At 51.5% G+C, this 20,242-nt stretch overlaps 2 protein-coding genes across 3 annotated transcripts in view; one reads left to right on the top strand and one right to left on the bottom strand.

Annotated features, from left to right (window-relative positions):
• Window positions 1-20,242, bottom strand: part of LOC101950459 (complement C3-like) — a 214,266-nt gene that overhangs the window by 36,100 nt on the left and 157,924 nt on the right. The window lies entirely within an intron of this gene.
• LOC101953192 (complement C3) overlaps window positions 1-20,242 on the top strand; it is a 219,455-nt gene that overhangs the window by 136,911 nt on the left and 62,302 nt on the right. For both annotated transcript variants that reach the window (XM_065576277.1, XM_065576276.1), the window contains 2 exons: window positions 17,190-17,305; window positions 20,081-20,227. In XM_065576277.1, the coding sequence (XP_065432349.1) occupies window positions 17,190-17,305; window positions 20,081-20,227 (263 nt within the window). The remainder of the gene's footprint in view (window positions 1-17,189; window positions 17,306-20,080; window positions 20,228-20,242) is intronic.

Here is a 20,242-nt window from a genome sequence, read left to right as displayed (position 1 = left end):
CTGGAATGGCTTCTTACGTTCAATGTAGAAGGCAAGAGCCCTACGAACATCGAGGGAGTGAAGCCATTGTTCCTGATTATTGGGGTGAGGTTTTGGGAAGAAAACCAGAAGGAAGATGTCCTGGTTGATATGAAAAGTCGATACCACCTTGGGAAGAAAGGCAGGGTGAGGTCGTAGCTGCACCTTAACCTTATGGAAGATCATGTAAGGTGGTTCTGATATAAGAGCCTTTAGCTCAGAGACACGCCTCGCCAAAGTGATAACAACGAGGAAAGCTGTTTTCCAAGAGAGGTACAAAAGGGAACATGTGGCCAGGGGTTCAAATGGGGGTCCCATAAGTCTGGAGAGGACCAAGTTAAGGTCCCATGAGGGTACAGGCTGTCGTACCTGTGAATATAGATGGTCCAGGCCCTTGAGGAACCTACCAACCATGGGGTTGGCGAAGACAGATCAGCCATTCACTCCCGGGTGGAAACCTGAGATGGCCACCAGGTGAACTCTAATGGATGATATCGCCAGGCCCTGCTGTTTCAGCTGCAGGAGATAGTCCAGAATGAGAGGCACGGACGCTTGGAGGGGAAGTGCGTCATGGTGAGAGCACCAGCATGAGAATCGCTTCCATTTAGCCATATATGTAGCCTGAGTGGAAGGTTTCCTGCTGCCCAACAGGACCTGCCGCACCAAATGAGAACAGAGGAGTTCAGAGTGGCTCAGCCATGCAGCATCCATGCCATGAGCTGGAGGGACCGCAGGTTGGGGTGACAGAGGTGGCTGCGATCCTGTGTGATCAGGTCCAGAAAGAGAGGCAGTGGAATTGGGGCATCCACCGAGATCTCCAACAGTGTGGTGTACCAATGCTGCCTGGGCCACGCCAGGGCGATCAGAATCAGTCATGATCTGTCTCTGCGTGCCTTGATCTGGACCTTGTGTACAAGGGGAAATGGCAGGAAGGCGTAAAACAACCTGCTCGTCCACTGGAGTAGGAAGGCATCTGTGAGAGAGCCCAGGGAATGGCCCTGGAGGGAGCATAACACCAGGCATTTCTGGTTGCTGCACGAGGCAAACAAGTAGACCTAGGGAAACCCCCACTTTAGGAAGATGAAGTGGACAACATCGGGGCAGAGTGACCACTCGTGGGGTTGGAAGGACCTGCTGAGGTGGTCCGCCAACAAGTTCTGGACCCCTGGGAGAAACGACGCCACCAGGTGAATGGAATGGGCTATGCAGAACTCCCACAGTCGAATGGCCTCTTGATAGATGGGGGAGGAACGAGCCCCCCGTCATAGGTTTTACCCCCACTCTGAACTTTAGGGTACAGATGTGAGGACCAGCATGAGAACCCTTAAGCTGATTTACCAGCTCAAGTCAGTATGCTGCCACCACCAAATCGTTTAAACAACCATTTATGAGTCATTCGGGAACTTTGTCTTCCCCCCAAAATATCTCCTTCCCAAGCACTATAACCCTTCCCTGGGTAGCCTTGAGAAACTTCTCCACCAATTTCCTGGTGAACACCGATCCAAACCCCTTGGATCTTAAAACAAGGAAAAATCAATCAGGTTCTTATAAAGAAAACTTTTAATTAAAGAAAAGGGGTGAAAGGAATACCTCTGTGAGATTAGCATGCAAGCTATTCTCACAGACAACAGATTTAAAACACAGAGGATGTTCTTCCGGGCAAAAATCTTAGTTACACAAAAAAAAACCCAATTTGATTATCCCTCTATGCAAAAAGACAAGTCACAAAAGGAAATAAACATAAGCTAATTCATTCCTTCTCTAATACTCACTACCCTGTTTGATTCCTGGGTTTTTTCACTCCGGCACACACACTTATAAAAGAGAACAAAGGAAAAACTTCCCTCCTTCCTCTTGAGACATCTTGACCCCCCATTGGTTCCTCTGGTCAGGTGTCAGCTAGGCTATGTGAACTTCTTAACCCTTTACAGGTAAAAGAAGAATTAACCCTTAACTGTCTGGTTATAACACCCCCCTTGCTTATTGATGTAGAACATGGCCGTGGTGTTGTCTGTGAAGACCGCCACACAATGACCGTGCAACTGCTTGGCACGCCAGACGCACCACCATCAGCTCCCGTACATTGATATGGAGAGAGAGATCGGACGGGGCCCATAGACCTTGCATCTGGATGTCCCCGAGGTGGGTGCCCTATCCCAGGGCTGACACGTCCGCGACGAGGGACAAGGAGGGCTGAGGGGTGTGGAAGGGGACTCCTTTGCATATCACCCTTGGGTCGAGCCACCATTGGAAGGAGGCCAGGACCTTTTCCGGGACAGTGACCACCAGGTTCAGGCTGTCTCGACCTGGGCGGTAGGCAGATGCCAGCCAGGCCTGAAGCGGTCAGAGCCGAAGTCTGGCATGTTTGGTCACGTATGTGCAGGAAGCCATATGACCCAGGAGACTCAGGCATGTTCTTGCCATTGAGGTTGGGAAGCTTTGAAGGCTCTGGATGAGGCCCGTCAGAGCATGGAAAAGAGCGTCTGGCAGGAGGGCTTGGGCACGCATGGAATCTAGGACCGCCCCAATGAATTCTATTCTCTGGGTTGGTTCTAGAGTCGACTTTGCCACATTGATGAGAAGACCTAATAGTGAAAACATGTCCATGACCACTTGAATGTGGGACTGCACTTGTTCTTTAGTGCTACCTCGGATGAGCCAGTCGTTGAGATACGGGTAAAGCTGAATCCATCTCCGACAAAGGGAGGCTGCCACAACTGCCATACATTTGGTGAACACCCGGGGGGCCATGGAAAGGCCGAATGGAAGGACCGTGAACTGGTAGTGTTCGCAGTTGACCACAAAGCGGAGGAAGCATCTGTGCACCGGATGGATTGCTATGTGGAAAAACGCATCCTTTATGTTGAGGGTGGCGTACCAGTCTCCAGGATCCAGGAAAGGTATAATGGTGCCCAAGGAGACTATGTGGAACTTCAACTTTACCATGAATTTGTTGAGTCCACACAGGTCCAGGATAGACCGAAGCCTGCCCTTTGTTTTGGGGATTAGGAAGTAATGGGAGTAAAACTCCCTGCCCCTTAGCTCCCTTGGAACCTCCTCGATCGCCCTCATGGTGAGGAGCATCTGAACCTCCTGAATAAGGAGTTGCTCATGAGAGGGGTCCCTGAAGAGGGACGGGAAGGGAGGGTGGGAGGGTAGGGAGAAAGGAAAATTGGAGAGAGTATCCCCTTTCCACCATGTGAAGAACCCAATGGTTCATGGTTATAAGGGACCAAGCACGGTGGAAACGGGATAAACGATTCAAGAAGGGTGGGGTAGGATCCTGACTGAGGTCCGGTACATCATCCTCGAGCATCCCTTCAAAAGTTTTGCTTAGGGCCCACTGAGGGCTTGGAAGGGCCCTGGCCCTGGCCTTGGGCAGGTTGATGGTTGGAAGGTTTCCTCCTGGTATTGCACCCCCGCCTCCTATAGAAGTCCTGCCTCAGCCGAGGAGGGGGATAGGAGCGTTGGGGCTGAGGCTTAAATGGCTTTTGCTGGGTAGCCAGTGTGTGCATCCCCATTATGGCCCTTGAGTCCTTGAGGCTCTGAAGCCTCGAGTCAGTTTTGTCTGCAAACAGGCCCTCTCCATCAAAGGGGAGATCCTGTATTGTTTGCTGAAGCTCTGGTGGTAAGCCGGAAGCTTGCAGCCAAGAGATACGCCTCACTGCAATCCCTGAAAAGAGGGTCCAAATGGCAGAGTCTGTGGTGTCCAACGAGGCCTGTAATGAGGTCCTCGCCACCGTCTTGCCCTCTTCCACCAGGGCCCCAAACTCCTCTCTGGACTCTGAAGGAACCAGCTCCTTGAACTTTAACATGGAGTTCCAAGAGTTATAGTTGTATCGGCTCAGGAGCACCTGCTGGTTTGCGATCCGGAGATGAAGACCGCCCGAGGAGTAAAATTTGCGCCCAAATAAGTCGAGGCATTTGGCCTCTTTTGATTTGGGTTTCGGGGCTTGCTGACCATGGCGCTCCTTCCCATTCACCAAGGCCACCACCAGTGAACAGGGCTGTGGATGTGTGTACAAATAGTCATATCCCTTGGAGGGGACGAAGTACTTCTGCTCCACCCCTTTAGCAGTCGGAGGAATGGATGCAGGCATTTGCCAGATTGCCCTGGCCGTGGTCTGAATGATCCGGATGAGCGGTAGGGCCACTCTAGATGGAGTCTCTGTGGACAAAATGTCAACCACAGGGTCCTCCACCTCCATAACCTCCTCCGCTTGGAGGTTCATATTCCGGGCCACCCTGCGTTAGAGGTCCTGGTGGGCACGGAGGTCTATTGCGGGGGGACCTGAAATAACAGTGCCTGCCACTGCCTCATCAGGTGAGGAGGAGGAGGAGGCCACAAGAGGAAGAGGATCATCTGGGCCCTCTTGGTGAGCTGTGTCTCAGAGTCATGAGCCCACGATCTCAGCATCTGGACCCGGAAGCGGAGTTGGAGGAGAGTCTGGAGCCTGGATTGATGATGTCCCAGTTTCCATGCTCCTAGGAGCAGGATGGCTGACACTTGCAGCTCGGAGGGGGATGAACGAGAAGCCCCTGACGGAGCACCCTGGGCCTGGTGGTATGCCCGGGGCTTCCAAAAGGGCCATTGAGTAGATCCTTGGACCGGACCTTGTCCTTGCGCCTGCCAATGAGCAGCCCTGGAGTTAGGATGGCTGCAATCCAAGTGGTGGCGGTCGCATAGATGCGACCCCGCGTCTGACTCCGTTGAACGAGAGGCAGAATGGGATGGCCACAGTGGTGCCGAGCGGGTCTGCGCCGAGTCATGTCGACGCGATGGAGATCGGTACCACAAGAATGGAGAGCGGAGCCATGATGGGGAGTGGTGCCGGGACCTAGATTGGTGCTGGGGTCTGTACCGGTGCCGATATCTGGACCTAGTCCGTGATGGTGATCGTCATCAGGAGTGGTGTCTGGACCAAGATCCGCCCCCGGACAGTGACTGGTGTACAGAGCAGTGCCGAGAATGGTGCCGGGAGTCTGATCGGTGCCGCAAGTACGACCAGCGCCATGAGTACAGCCAGCGCCACGAAGGAGAGCAGTGCCAGGACTGCGAGCGAAGTTGGGACTGCGAGTGGTGTCGGGAGCGGGAAAGGTGCCGTGGCTCAACCGACAGTGCCAATGGGTGGATAAGGGCTGGCTTGCCCTGGGAAGGGACCACAGGAGCAGGAACTGGTGCCTTTGTCTGCTGAGGGGATGCCGACGCTGTGATAGCAATCAGATCCCTTGCAGCCGCAAATGTGTCCGGAGTTGATGGCAACTGGACTTCAACCACGCTACGCGTCGGGGAGTCCAGATGCACCAGACTCAATGGCTCCACTCTCGGTGCCGGAATCAACAGTGCCAAAGTTGGCACTTGTGCCCCTGGTCGCTCCTCCACGGGATGTGGCACCGAGGGCGGATCCAGGGAGGCTGGCTGAGGTGGGCCAGCCTTTTACGGTCTACGGTGCCACTTCTGACCAAGCGAGTGGGAGCGGTGCTGGATCGATGATGTCGGCTGCGGTGCTGGGGAACGCCGGTGCCGCAGGTCTCTATCAGAGTCTGACTGTGGTGCAGTTCCTACTGTTGCTGCTGGGGTGCTGCGCACCAAAGCGCTTGGTGCTGGGTCTTGGCGCAGTCCTGGAGGTTGAGGGCTAAGAGCTGCCTCCACAAGGAGCTGTCACAAATGAAAGTCCCGCTCCTTTTTAGTCCGGGACCAAAAACCTTTGCAGATCCTGCACTTCTCGGTCTGATGAGATTCCCCCAGACACTTCAGGCAAGAGTCATGGGGGTCGCCCGTTGGCATGGGCTTGGAGCAGGACGCACAGGGTTTAAAGCCCGGAGCCTTGGGCATGAGCCCAAGCTACCGATGGGGAAGAGGGAAAGATCCCTGCCAACCCTGCTAAATAGAACTATATACACTATAACTGTATAAAAGGTCTTTAACTATACTAACTATAAACTATTAACAAACTATTAACACTGTTGAGAGAAAAAACGCTAGGGAGAGTGGAGAGCAGCAAATCTGAGGTCGGCAGTTCCAACGACTGTCACGGGCAGTAAGAAGGAACTGAGGGGGCGCTGGATTGGCTAGGTTATATATCCAGCACCATGAAGGAGCCACTCCAGGGGGCTCCACAGCTGACCCACCGGGTGTTGCTAGGGTAAAAGTTCTCCAATGGCTGTGCAGGCAGCGCGCGCGCACCTAATTGGAATCGATATGAGCAAGCACTTAAAGAAGAAAAACTATTCAGTCCAATGCCAAAACTATTTGGCAAATGCCTGCCTCCATTCCTCCTACGGCCAAGGGGGCTGAACGTAAATACTTTGTTCCCACTAAGGGATATGAGTATCTATTCACCCACCCTCCCCCATGCTCTCTTGTGGTGGAGGCAGTTAATGAAAAAGAAAGGTAAGGTCAGCAGGCCCCCACACCCAAATCAAGAGATGCTAAACAGCTTGATTTGTTTGGAAGGAAAATTTATTCCACAGGGGGCCTCTCTCTCAGGATCGCTAATGAACTTGTGGTCCTGAGTAGATAAACTATAACTCATGATCCTCAATCTTAAAATTTAAAGAGCTCCTCCCCTCTGAGTCATGAACGGAGTTGGGGGCGATTGCTGAAGAGGGCAAAGCTGTTGCCCAGACTTCCCTCCAAGCCTCCCTTGATGCCACATACTTGGTGCCGTGTACTCTGGCTTCCGGGATTGCAATGAGGCGCAACGCTTGGCTCCAATCCTCTGGTCTTCCCCCGGAGTTTCAGCAGACCCTACAGGACCTTCCCTTTGATGGCCAGGGCCTGTTTGCTGAACAAACGAATTCCAAACTACATAGCCTAAAGGACTCCTGGAACACAATAAAGTCCCTCGGCATGCATACTCCAGCAACCCAAAGGAAGCCCTTTAAACTGCAGACCACCCAGCAGCAGTCTTTCCCCCCAGGCCCAGACAGGACTTCTCTTGTAGGAGAAGTAGATACAATTGACGCAAGCCGTCGCTTCCTCCTTCTGGGCAGGGCCAGGGACAATCCAAACACCCTTTGGGCCCTAAGCGCCCCTTTTGAAGGTGCGCACGAGGATGGATTACCAGTCCACAACCCAGTTATTCACTCTCCTTTCCTGAACCATCTATCCCGCTTCTACCATGCATGGTCCCTTTTTACGTCGGACCGGTGAGTGCTCCGCACGGTAGAGGTGGGATAGTCTATCCAATTTTGCTCCTTCCCACCCTCCCATACCCCTTGCCCATTCCTCTTCAGGGACTCCTCTCATGAGCAACTTCTCGTCCAGGAGGTCCAGGCTCTCCTCACTCTAGGAGCAGTGGAGGAGGTCCCTCAGGAGCTCAAAGGCAAGGGTTTCTACTCCCTATACTTTCTCGTCCCCAAAGCGAAGGGGGGCCTCAGGCCATCCTGGACCTGTGGGAACTCAACAAGTTCATAGTGAGCTTGAAGTTCCGCATGGTCTCCCTGAGCACAATCATCCCTTCCCTAGACCCGGGAAATTAGTATGCCACCGTCGATATGAAAGCCGCTTATTTTCACATATCTATCACCCTGGCTCATAGATGGTTCCTCCGTTTCGTGGTGAAGAAGGTGCATTATCAGTTCATGGCCCTCCTGTTCGGGCTGTGCACAGCACCTCGCGTCTTCACCAAGTGCATGGTGGTTGTGGCAGCTTTTCTCCATCACCACCACGTGCATGTCTACCCTTACCTGGACGACTGGCTCCTTCGGGGCCGCTCCCATCAGCAGGTGGAATCGCAAGTGCAGATAGTCAGAGACACATTCGAACGATTAGGTATAATTCTTAACATCAACAAATCAGTGCTCACCCCAACTCAAAGGATAGAGTTAATTGGAGCCATTCTGGATGCAACTCAAGCGAGAGTGTTCCTGCCAGAGACGCGTCACCTGGTTCCTTTTCACCCACCCCATCCCATTTTGACTTTAGTCACAGACGCATCCACTTTGGGCTGGGGAGCGCATCTTGGAAGCCTGATGACTCAGGGCTTATGGCAGGTAGAGGAACTAGCTTTGCATATCAATATCAAAGAACTCAGGGTGATCCGCCTTGCATGCCAGGAGTTCCTGTCCCACTTGCAGGGCCACTGCGTAGCAGCATTGATGGACAATACCACGGCCATGTTTTATATAAACAGGCAAGGCAGACCCTGATCGTCTCCTCTCAGTCAGGAAGCCCTTCTATTGTGGGAATTTTGTCTAGTCCGCTCCATCCTTCTCCAGGCCTCAAACCTGCCGGGCATTCAGAATGTGCTGGCGGACAGCCTAAGCAGACATTTCCTCATGCACAAGTGGTCGATTCGCCCGGACATCATTCACTCCATCTTCCGCAGTTGGGGGTGTCCCCAAAGTGACCTGTTCACCACATGGTCCAACAGAAAGTGCCCAACCTTTTGCTCCTTCAGGAGTAACAACTCAGGCTCAGTCGCAGATGTGTTCATTATTCCATGGTCCAGTCAGCTGCTGTACACCTTCCCACTATTCCCGCTCATCCACAAGGTGCTTCTCAAAGTCCGCAGGGACAAAGAGGATGTCATTTTGGTGTCCCCAGCTTGGCCTCGCCAGTGCTGGTACCCCACCCTCCTGGATTTGTCGGTCCAGTCACCAATACGGCTACCTCTCACTCCCGAACTCATTACACAGAACCACGGTCGCCTCCTTCACCCAGACCTTCAGTCTTTCCACCTCATGGCCTGGAGAATCCGTGGCTGAATCAGGCCGAGCTCGCCTGTTCAGATTTGGTGAGGCAGGTACTTCTGGAGAGCCGCAAGCCATCTACTAGGGCCACATACAGGGCGAAATGGAAGAGGTTCTCTAACTGGTGCACCCAAAGGCAGATGCTCCCGCTCCAGGCTCCCATCCCTTGTATCCTGGACTATCTTCTGTACCTGAAAGACCAGCTTCTGGCATTTGATTCTCTCAAGGTCCACCTCACGGCCATCTCGGCTTTTCACCCAGGTGATTCTGGGCGTTAGATGTTTGCGCACCCCATTGTGGGATGTTTCCTGAAAGGACTGGAAAAAATACATCCCCCGATGAAGCCCCCCATCCCACCTGGGACCTTATCCTTGTCCTCTCCCGCCTCATGGGCCCTCCCTTTGAGCCATTAGCTTCTTGTTCACTCCTCTACCTCTTTTGGAAGGTTGCTTTTCTGGTGGCTATCTGGTCTGAACTACGGGCCCTCACCTTTGAGCCTCCGTACACTCTCTTTCATAAGGACAAGATAAAACTTAGACCTCATCTAGCTTTCCTTCCTAAGGTGGTGTCCCGCTTCCATATTAGCCAGGACATCTTCCTGCCAGTCTTCTATCCAAAGCCACACAACAACAGCTTCTATATCGATCGCACGAAGCCGTTCCGCAAGACAATCCAGTTGTTTGTTGCTATAGCAGAGCAGATGAAGGGATTGCCAGTCTCTTCCCAGCGGATCTCCTCCTGGATCATGGCGTGTATCCATGCTTGTTATGACTTGGTGAAGGTTCCTCTGCCTGCCATCACAGCTCACTCCACGAGGGCGCAGGCCTCGTCGACAGCTTTTCTAGCCCAAGTACCTCTCCAGGAGATCTGCAGGGCTGCGACGTGGTCTTCAGTGCGTACTTTCACGTCACACTATGCCATCGTCCACCAATCTAAGGATGATGCGGCCTTCGGCAGAGTGGTTCTTTGATTTGCAATACCTTGACTCTGACCCCACCTCCGAGGTAAGGCTTGGAAATCATCTAACTGGAATTGATATGAGCAAGCACTCGAAGAAGAAAAAATGGTTACTCCCCTTTTCTAATGGTTGTTCTTCGAGACGTGTTGCTCATATCTATTCCATTCCCTCTTACCTTCCCCTCTGTTGGAGTAGCCGGTAAGAAGGAACTGAAGGGGGGGTCGGGCCATACCGGCGCCATGCCAGTTGGCTCCACAGCTGGCCCAATGGGTAGCTGCTAGGGAAAATTTTCTGACAGCCGTGCACGCGGCATGCGCACATACCTAACTAGAATAGATATGAACAACACATCTCGAACAACAACAGTTACAAAAGGTGAGTAACTGTTTTTTCTCTGAAGAATATGGGGTGTAGTGTCACACCTGGAATAACTCCAGATTTACACCAGCGAAAGTAGTTTGATACTGTTGCCAGGGCCGCCGAGAGCAGGTTTGGGCCCCGGTGAAAATTTTTTTCGGGCCCCCCAGCAAGGGCGGACCGGCTAAACAGGGCCGACAAGAGGCGGGGTGGGGAACCGGGGAAGTCAGGCCCCGGGCCTCCTTCCAGACTGCCGGCCCCGGTAATTTGTATCGGCTTTCTCCCCCTCTCATCGGCCCTGACAGTAGCACCTTTGTTTTCTGTGCATTGCAACTTTCCATTCTTCTCTGAGTGCTTGTTCATGTCCATTCCAATCAGGTGTGTGAACGCTGCGTGAATGCCAGTCGAAAGATTTTTCCCTTAGCAGCATCCGTCGGGTTGGCCTGGGCGCCCCCTGGAGTTCCCACTTCATGGTGCCCAATATAGGGCCCTGCCGACCCACCACCCTCTCAGTTCCTTCTTACCACTGGTGACGGCTAGCTGGAATGTCGCTCACTCTTGCTTGCAAACGCTTTGGCAGTGTCCTCTGTAGTTAATTGTACATTAGTGTAAATAATTAATTAAAAACAGTTTTTGTGGTAGTTTAGTTTTGTTCGGGGGGTTCCCGCCCCAACAACATCTTCCCAGCCTCTGGGGTATGCCCAGGTCCCCAGGGTTCAAACTCTGTGAGGACTGTGGCAAGTTTATGCCCAAGAGTGACCCACACTCTTCTTGTCTGTGGTGCCTCGGGGAGAGCCACCAAAAGGACAAGTGCAGGATCTGCAAGGGGTTTCAACCTAGGATGCTCAAAGACCGGGAGCAGAGACTTAAGATCCTGCTGATGGAAGCGGCACTCCGGACACATTCCGACCCCGGGTCTGCAGAACCTGTGCCAAATACGTCATCGTCGGTCCGCAGTGCTCAGGTACCAATGGTGCATGAGCTGGCACTGAACAAAGGCCCTAAGGCCCCTTGGCACCACCACGGCTCCAGCCATAAAAAGACATCTTCGGTGCAGCACCACTCTCAGTCCCTGGTGCCACTAAAGAAGAAAAGGCCGGAGGGGGGTCGGTCCCCTTGGCTAAAGTCTAAGAGGCCTGTGGCATCCACGAGCACCTCAAGCCAGGCTACCTCATCCCTCCAGCCCCCTAGGGTTTTGTTGACTCCTGCCCTGGCTGGGGTTCAGTTGAGTCCGAACCCCCCATGGCCCCTGGAACACCAATGTGACCACCTCCACCTCCCATCTATGCTGGAGGCATTTGAAGCAGCCAAGGACCTGATGCACCTCCCGGTGCCGTCCTACCCGCAGAGGAGGGACAAGTCGCCGGTGACTGTGCGGCCCCACTTTCAGTCAAGGGGCAACCAGCACTGATGGTGCGCCAATCCCTATCCCCGGGACACCTCTCCCTGGCACAGCCCACCCATGCAGGGGAGCCGCACTGATCCCCAGCCTCTTGGCACCGCTCTTCGGCAGCCCAGGGCACTGCTCCTCCATGGTCCTTCTATTTGGAAACCTCGGAGTCAGAGGCAGACTCCTATCATTCCAGTAGGACCAGGAGCAGGAGGTCCAGGTCCCGCCATAGCCATCAGCCCTACCCAGCACCTTGGCCTCCGCAGTGGCAGCCTTCATCACAGTGGCCCTTTTGGACACCTTGGGCATATCACCAGGGACAGGTCCAGGGCCCAAGGTCCAGGTCGGCGTCAGTGTCCACCCCGTGCAGGCAATGCCGGCACCGCTAGTAGCGGCACCGCTGACCAAAGCGCCGGCACCACTGTTACACCCCACAGCTTCGCCACTGACCCTACCATCAGCGGCACCGTTGACGGCTTCGGTTCGACTCCACCGGCATCAACGAGATCGGCATGGCCGGATTTAGCAGCTTCAGCACCGACCTTAGTACCGATATTTCCATCTCCAGTGGCCCCGGCACTGCCCACCAGGGAATACCACGTGCCGCGAGACCCACGGGGAACTGAAGGCAGTGAGCAAGGTCTGCTGCCAGGCCTCTCTGCCTCATCCTCCCCAGATGAAGCGGTTGTGGGGACTTCGATGGCCCCAGCTCTGGAGGACAACAGGGTCCTCCAGCAGCTCTTACTCTATGCTGCCCAAAGCTTGGGCATACAGGCAGAGGAGGTGGTGGAGGAAGTGGACCCAGTTGTTGACGCACTCTGGTCCATTGTGGGTCGCATTATCTTTGATAAAGACAATTGTTGAGTGAAGGAACAGTAATCTACACCATGTAGAGTCAAGCACAGGAGTTTATTATGCACAGCGCTGGCGGAGTGTCACTTTGCTTATTAGGCTCAGAGACACTGCAGAACAATTAATTACAATAGATTATATAGGGTGCTCATTGGGCAGATGTGGCGACGAAAAAGGAAGGAGACAGAGCGCCAGGCCGTGGTAGCCGAAAAAGCCTCCCAGGGACTTTCCACTGGGGTTTTTATTCTCTTACTTCTCTGTTTACAACACTTATGAGTGGTTGAATTTTTGCGCATAGGAGGAACATACAATACCCATCAACATGACCTAACAAACCCATATCTTGTGCACGTGAAAGCGAGCAGCGAGGGTGAGGATCAGGTCAGCCAATAAGTTTCCCAAACACAGGCACTGGGTTGTAGGCCGCTCCGGCCTCGCAGCCATGGGCGCAGTGTGCCGCAGCCGTGAACTAGCGATTCGGGAGCTGTGTGTCCCTACAGGCAGACAGAAGTGATGGGGACGGGTTTCCCAAGCCCCTGGATAGGTTCTAGCAGCAAGACAAGATAAGCACAATAAACCAATGGTCTAAAACAGGGATCTCAAACTCGAATCACCACGAGGGCCACATGAGGGCTAGTACATTGGCCCGAGGGCCACATCACTGACCCCCTCCCATGCTACCCCCGGCCACACCCCCAATTCACCCCTTCCATGAGGCCTCACTCCTGCCCCTCTTCTTCCCACCCCTTCCCCGCCGCCATTCCAACCCCTTCCCCAAATCCCCGCCCCTGCCCCACCTCTTCTCCACCTCCTTCCCTGAGCGCACAGCTCCCCGCTCCTCCTCCTCCCTCCTGGAAAGCGCTAAGTGCCGCCAAACAGCTTTTTGGCAGCAGGAAGCACCTGCAGGTAGGCAGAGGAGCGGGGACGTGGTGTACTGGGGAGAGGGGGAGCGGGGCAGGAAATAACTTGGGGGGGGCAGAAGGAGGGTGCAGGGACTGTGTGTTTGAGACCCCTGATCTAAAAGATTACATAATGGCTCTGCCCATGGTTCAAATTAACATATTGTTGACACACAGGTAATTACCCCCAAACTATGCATATTAAAATATATAGGTTAAATCCTAATTTTGGGGTCCATGGAATGAGGTAGCAACTCTCCCGACTGACCAACAGGTACATTCCTGGAGATTTAAAGCAAAAAAAGCAGTAGTTAGTATTTAACAATAACAATTAGGATTGGCATACATCTGTGAGGGGAGGGTGTCATAACTCATGTCAATCATATTAGGCCTCTCCCCGAACACCGTCTGGGATCTGAGGGGTATTGTACCACTGTCTCCTCCCTGCATTAAGGAGTAACCGTGAGGCCTTTCTCAGTGCTTCATGTGTCTATAACTCGCGATAAAGACGCCCAATTACATTCGGAGTTATGCTGACTCTGCTCACTGACTTGAAACACACAAGGTTGTCTGTTTAGCCCAGCTTTCTCTTAGCCATGTATTGGTCTCTGTTAGCTAGTCCTCATCCGGGCCTATATGAAAAGTTCTTAGCAGAAACTGTAGTTAAGATCTTACATCCACAGCAAATGGATTTTGGCCCTTCATTGAGCTGATCAAAACCCTGTGGCAGACTCCTTCTTCTCTGGCCCCTCCAGCCAAGAGGAATGAAAGACGGTATTTTGTCCCTTCTAAGGGATATAAACATTTATATACCCATGCAATCCCCGACTCACTGGTGGTTGATGCAGCCAATCAGTGGGAGCGCCAGTGCTTCCAGGGTCCCTCCCCTAAGAATAGGGAGGCCAAAAGACTCGACCTTTGCAGCAGTAAGGTCTATTCTACTGAGGGACTACAGCTCCTCTTTGCAAACCAGCAGGCCATCGTGAGCAGATGTGTACACAACACCTGTGCTGCGATGGCCAGGTTTGCGGAGCTCCTGCCGCAGGACTCTCGTACTGAGTTCTCGGCACTGGTGGAGGAGGGAAAGCTGGTCTCCTAAGCTTCCTTACAGGTGGCATTGGAGACAGCAGATGTGGCCTCACGTACAATGGCCACAGGGGTTGTAATGAGAAGGGGTTCCTGGTTGCAGGTCTCTGGTCTGCCCCATGAGGTCCAGTAAATGATCCAGGACCTCCCCTTCGAGGGCTCAGCCATCTTCTCCAACAAAATGGATAAGAGACGGCCACGAGGGGTCCCTCCAGCCGGACGTAGTGAGCTCAATCTTCCAACACTGGGGCTTTCCCCAAATAGACCTGTTCACCACATGATGCAACAGGAAGTGCCAGCTACTCTGCTCCTTCCTGAGTCACAGCCCAGGCTCTATTGTGGATACATTCCTACTTCCATGGGGAGGCCGTCTCCTATACGCGTTCCCACCTGTTCCAGTTGTCTCCCAGTTTCACATCAACCAGGACATCTTCCTCCCAGTGTTCTATCCTAAGCTGCATTCCAGCGGCAGGGAGAAGAGGCTTCTCTCATTGGATGTTCACAGGGCGCTAGCCTTCTATATAGAGAGAACGAAGCCATTCCGAAAGTCCGTCCAGTTATTCCAAGTGGCGGCAGACAGGATGAAAGGCCTCCCTGTATCATCGCAACGTATCTCGTCATGGATCACGTGCTGCATTCGGGAGTATTATGACTTGGGGAAGGTGCCTGCTCTGCCGATCACCACACGCTCCACCCGGACTCAGGCCTCCTCAACAGCATTCATGGGACAGGTCCCCACGCAGGAAATCTGCAAGGCAGCAACATGGTCCTCGATACACACCTTCACCACGCACCATGCAATCACTCAACAGGCCCAGAGATGACGCAGCCATCAGACCAGCTGTGCTGCAATCAGTGGATGACTCCGACCCCACCTCCTGAACTATGGCTTGCATCTGAAGAAGTGAGGTTCTTACCCACGAAAGCTTATGCTCCCAATACTTCTAGTCTTAAAGGTGCCACAGGACCCTCTGTTGCTTTTATGGCTTGTGAGTCACCTGATTGGAATGGACATGAACAAGCACTTGAAGAAGAAAAAGAGGTTACTCGCTTTCACGTAACTGTTGTTCTTTGAGATGTGTTGTTCATGTCCACTGCAATACCCACCCTCCTACCCCTCTGTCACAGTAGCCGGTAAGAAGGAACTGAGGGGGTGGAGGGTCGGCAGGGCCCTATATTGGGCGCCATGAAGGCACGATTCCAGGGGGCGCCCAGGCCGACCCGACGGATGCTGCTAAGGGAAAAATCTTCCGGCTGCCGTGCAAGCGGCACGCACACACCTGATTGGAATGGACATGAACAACACATCTCAAAGAACAACAGTTACAAGAAGGTGAGTAACCGTTTTTCTCCCTAATAGTCTATTGATTTGTATCCAGCTAGCCAGCCAGACTGATTGCATTTTGTCTAGTGGGCATTCTCCAGGTGCAAACACTTTTGTAGTACAGATGTATAGTCAATATTGCTAACTTAAGGTACAAAAATGATACATGCATACAAATGGGATAATCATATTCAGTAAATCATAACCTTTCCAATGATATCTCACAAGATCCATCTTGCATAAAACACATCTTAGTTATGCTATAATCATATAATAACAATATTTCTATGAAGAATATGGGGTGTAGTGTCACACCTGGAATAACTCCAGATTTACACCAGCGAAAGTAGCTTGAAACTGTTGGCCCTTTGTTTTCTGTGCATTGCACCTTTCCATTTCTAAGAGCTCTGGGTCAGCTCTTAGGGATGATCTAGGCATATTTACTCCTGCCTCAGTGTGTGGGATGGACTAGATGACTTCTTGAGGTCCCTTCCAGATCGACATAGCTATGATTTCTAAACTTTCCCTGCAGAGGGAGCAGCCATTCTGTTCTGAGCAGCTGCAACTTGTTAATGATGAAACTAATAGCTGAAAGCATGTGCCGTTGCACGGGTGTGGCAATTGGACCAAGTAATCCAAACAACCAATGACATTACTGCATGCAAATTAGTAGTGGAGTCAAGGTGGTGATTGGTTGGTTGAGTCATGTGTGATATCACAATGGTCTAGGACTCTTGGCATGGCACATGCCTTCCAGGAGTTGTACACCAGCCTGGTAAAGGCAGAATGGCTGAGGACTTAAAAATTGACTGGTAACAAATCCGGGTGATGACTGAACCTGTTGATATTGTAACTAAAAAGAGCCCTTCTCTTGTTTGTATAGCTGCTTCCATCACTTCACACAGATGCAACAGACATTCTAGGCTTCAGAGTGGTACATGGACAGAGTGACAGTCCTGGAATCTTATAATATAGATACACACACACACACTATGCTCTCTCTCTGCCAGAGACTTTGTTTTTGTTCTTTCTTGCTGCTTCTTTAAAAGCTAAAATAAGTAGTTTTAGCATGAAAGGGGCTGATTCTGTTTTCACTGTTACAGTGCCGCTGACTACAGGGGAGTTATTCCTGATTTATACTGGCATGAGAACAGAATCAGGCTCAACGGCCTGCAGTAATGCCAGCCCCAAACATGCAAAAATCACAAGTCATTCCCCCCGCTGCCAAAATCAAGAGATCATATTAAAAAATTATGAGGTTTTTTTTTTTAATAATAAACTTTGATTGCTTTTTCTTTCCCTCCTGGCTTTTGAGGCATTAGATCACACTTGGGACATGTTTTCAACCTTTTCTCCTCAACCAGGAGGGTTAGAAACTTATTTCTTCTTTTAAATGACAGCTGAGATTCTCATGCCATATGGGGATTCTAGCAGCTGGGGCTTGAAGACAAGGAATTAAAACAGGAGACTCATGATAAACTCGTAAGAATCAGCAGCACTGAATCAACATCTGACCATGGCCTATTCCTTGTGTTTTACCTGGACCTTAAGGACAAAATCTGTATCCCCCTAGCTCAGTTTTAATTGACCCATGGCTTCTCTCTGCAGGCAGCGACATGGTGAAAGCGGAGAGAACCGGAATTAACATTGTGACGTCTCCCTATCAGATCCACTTCACAAAAACACCCAAGTACTTCAAGCCGGGGATGCCCTTTGAACTCATGGTAATATCTCTTCTTCTGGATCATTCCCACTGTTGCCTGAGGTGTATAAAGAGGAGAGAACTATGGGTACTAGGGTGATCAGGGTGGTATAAGAACTTAGAATAGAACATAAACAAAGGGCCACATTCCGATCTCAGTTACACCAACCTAATTCCAGTGCGACTCCACTAAATGCAATGGAATCACTGTAGATTTGCACCGGACTAACAAGAGCAGAGTCTGGCCCGAAAGCTGACAGCAAATACAAGGTGTGGAATGGCACCTAGCTACAGGCTTGGCCCAAAATGTGCCCTGGGGTCACTCGTGTACCACGGGATGATATTCCCTGGACTGTGTGTTAGTTGCTGGGGCTTCAGGCTTTTCTGACTGTAGAGGGGAATTGGGCACAGGTGAGGAGTTCCAAAGAGGGGGGGATTTGCAGAACTAGGGGGCAGAGGGACCATTGTAGATAGGAGGATGTGGGGGAATTTCAAAAGTGGCACTGACAGAATGATTCTCCTCCCAGCGAGTTAGGCTGCATTACAGCGGGAGAAATATTATGCTCCTAAAATTCGGAACCAATCAGCCTCAGTCCTCTTCTCTGCAGAGAATATGGTTTTGGGGTCTCACACTCCTCCGGGGCTGAAGAGTTTGTGAAGGGAATTTAGTATTTTTCTGTCAGCAGGCGCGTAAGACTCTAAATTAGCAGAGAACTGAAGCAATTATCTTTGGCTGCAGACCAAAGGTGCATAAACGAATAATCTATGACCACAGTAATGAGCAGGTTAAGTCCATTTCTTATCTCGATACTTGCTTTACATACAGTGGTGAATGGGATAAACATAAAAAGGAGTCAAAGGGCTGAACTGTAAGATCCATGCAAGTAGCTGTCTTTTTCTTGTGTGCACGGGGGTAATTTAATTCCACCGGCTCTCTGAATGCTTAGGGCTAACGTGGGTGCTCAAATTTTATACCATGCGGAAATTTGGGGCTGGAAAGATCTTAGGTCCAAGGTGCTGACTTTCTGATTTCCTAGGGGGTGCTTGACCCCCATTCTGTCCCAGGCCCCGCCCCCACTCCACTCCTTCCCCCAAGGCCCCACCCCCCTCTTCCCGCCCCCGCTCTGCCTGCCTGCTCCTCCCCCGCCCCAGCACCTCCTGCTGAACTGATCCTCGGTGGGCGGGAGGTGCTGGGACAGAGGGGGAGGAGCTAATCAGCGGGGCCACTATTTTTTTCCCTGTGGGTGCTCCAGCCCCGGAGCACCCACAAAGTCGGCGCCTATGCTTAGGTCATTAGAGGTAGTGCAAAATACATTCTTGAAGAGAATGCTTGATTTTCTTAACTAACCCCCAGTTGATTTACGTAGGACAGAGGTGGCTGAATGTTCTATTTCAGCCAAAGCCCAATATGTAAGTATTGGTTTCAGAGTAGGAATGAATTTATGTTGGCTAGTAAGGTTATGGTTGGAGCAACAGCATAACAAATTTAAAACTTTAAAATCCCCTTGGGTTTTGCAAGGCCATTGATCTCTACAGTCTTGAGGGTTTTCAGACCCAGGTCTAGTCAGCACTCAAAGGGTATGTCTAGACTGCAGTCACGTGGTGCGACTGGAGCTCTAGCTGACATCGCTGAACTAGCTTCCATCACCTAGTTTGGGTCGAGGAACAGTGAAACTGCGGCAGTGCTAGCTATACAATCCCACCCTGGACCCTGAATAATTACTCACGGGGCTAGCCCACCCTGATGCTCACGCTGCCTTGGCTTCACCGTTCCAGGACCCAAGCTGGTGAGATTAAAGCTAGTGTGGGTACGTCAGCTCGAGCTGCGTTCACGCCCTGTGACTGGGTAACACCAACCACCAGGGTCTGTCAGTGGCCAGGATCGAACCTGGGATCTCTGGAGCTCAGTACATGAGCCGCTACTGCATGAGCTAAAAGCCACATGGCACTTAGCTAAGGCTGTAGTAGACTCATTAATCTCTAAGTGATTTAGGTGCCACTAGAGGGGGACAGAGCGCCACAGCCAGCCGGCATGGCGTGCGTACAACTGCAGCCTAGACATCCCCTAAGTCAGAGTGTGAAAACTTTAATTAACCTCAGAGCTGAAGATATTTGTAACCGACTGGACACGACGGATGTTAGCGCAACAAATACGTCTCCCTGGCTCCCTTATTTAAAGAGCATCCATAGATTCAAGAAATATTTGGAAGTCTTGACTCACTGGCTTGACTACTCTAAACAACTCAACTCCCATCCACTTCCTGTGTGTTAATTGCCACTTGAGAAATAAATGGCTATCTCCAATCTTGGCTCAGATGCCTTTTGCCTCATTATCTCAAAAAGCAGAATATTTGTTGGCAGTGATCCTGTTTTGGTTAGATGAGTAGTTGCCTTATTTGCCTGGGGACAAAACAAGAAAAGATTAGCGGGAAATTAATTTCCTCTCTGGCCTACATGAATCAATTTATTCTTAATTTTTGTATATTGTTTTGTTGGTTGTATAAAAGTGTAAACTGAATTTAGGAGAAGGGTTGAAGTTGTGGTTTTTATATTTTTGTATGCTTGTAGTTTTTAAAATGTGTGTGCATTTTGTGGTATGATACAGGGGATCATTAAGGCCCCATTCTTCAAAGTTATCTAGATGCCTAATTCCCGTTGAAATCCATGGAAGTTAGGCACCTAAATACCTTTGAGGCTATGGACCTGAGATGCTATACATGCCATTTGATTTGAAGTTAGGATGCAGTGAGCGCTGCACCCCTTATTTGATGCATCCCTTTTTGATCGTGCCCCTCAGGTCTACGTCACAAACCCCGATGGCTCCCCCGCCCCCCGTGTCCCAGTACAGGCTGAAGAATTCCCGTTGGCTGGGTCGACCCAGGGAGATGGAACTGCCAAGCTGATAATAAACATGCCCGTGGATAAGCAACAGGTTCCCATCACGGTGAGTAACCTTCAA

This window comes from Chrysemys picta, chromosome 22, assembly GCF_011386835.1.
Source record: "Chrysemys picta bellii isolate R12L10 chromosome 22, ASM1138683v2, whole genome shotgun sequence".
NCBI lineage: Eukaryota > Metazoa > Chordata > Testudines > Emydidae > Chrysemys > Chrysemys picta.
This window is presented reverse-complemented; position numbering and strand designations above follow the sequence as displayed.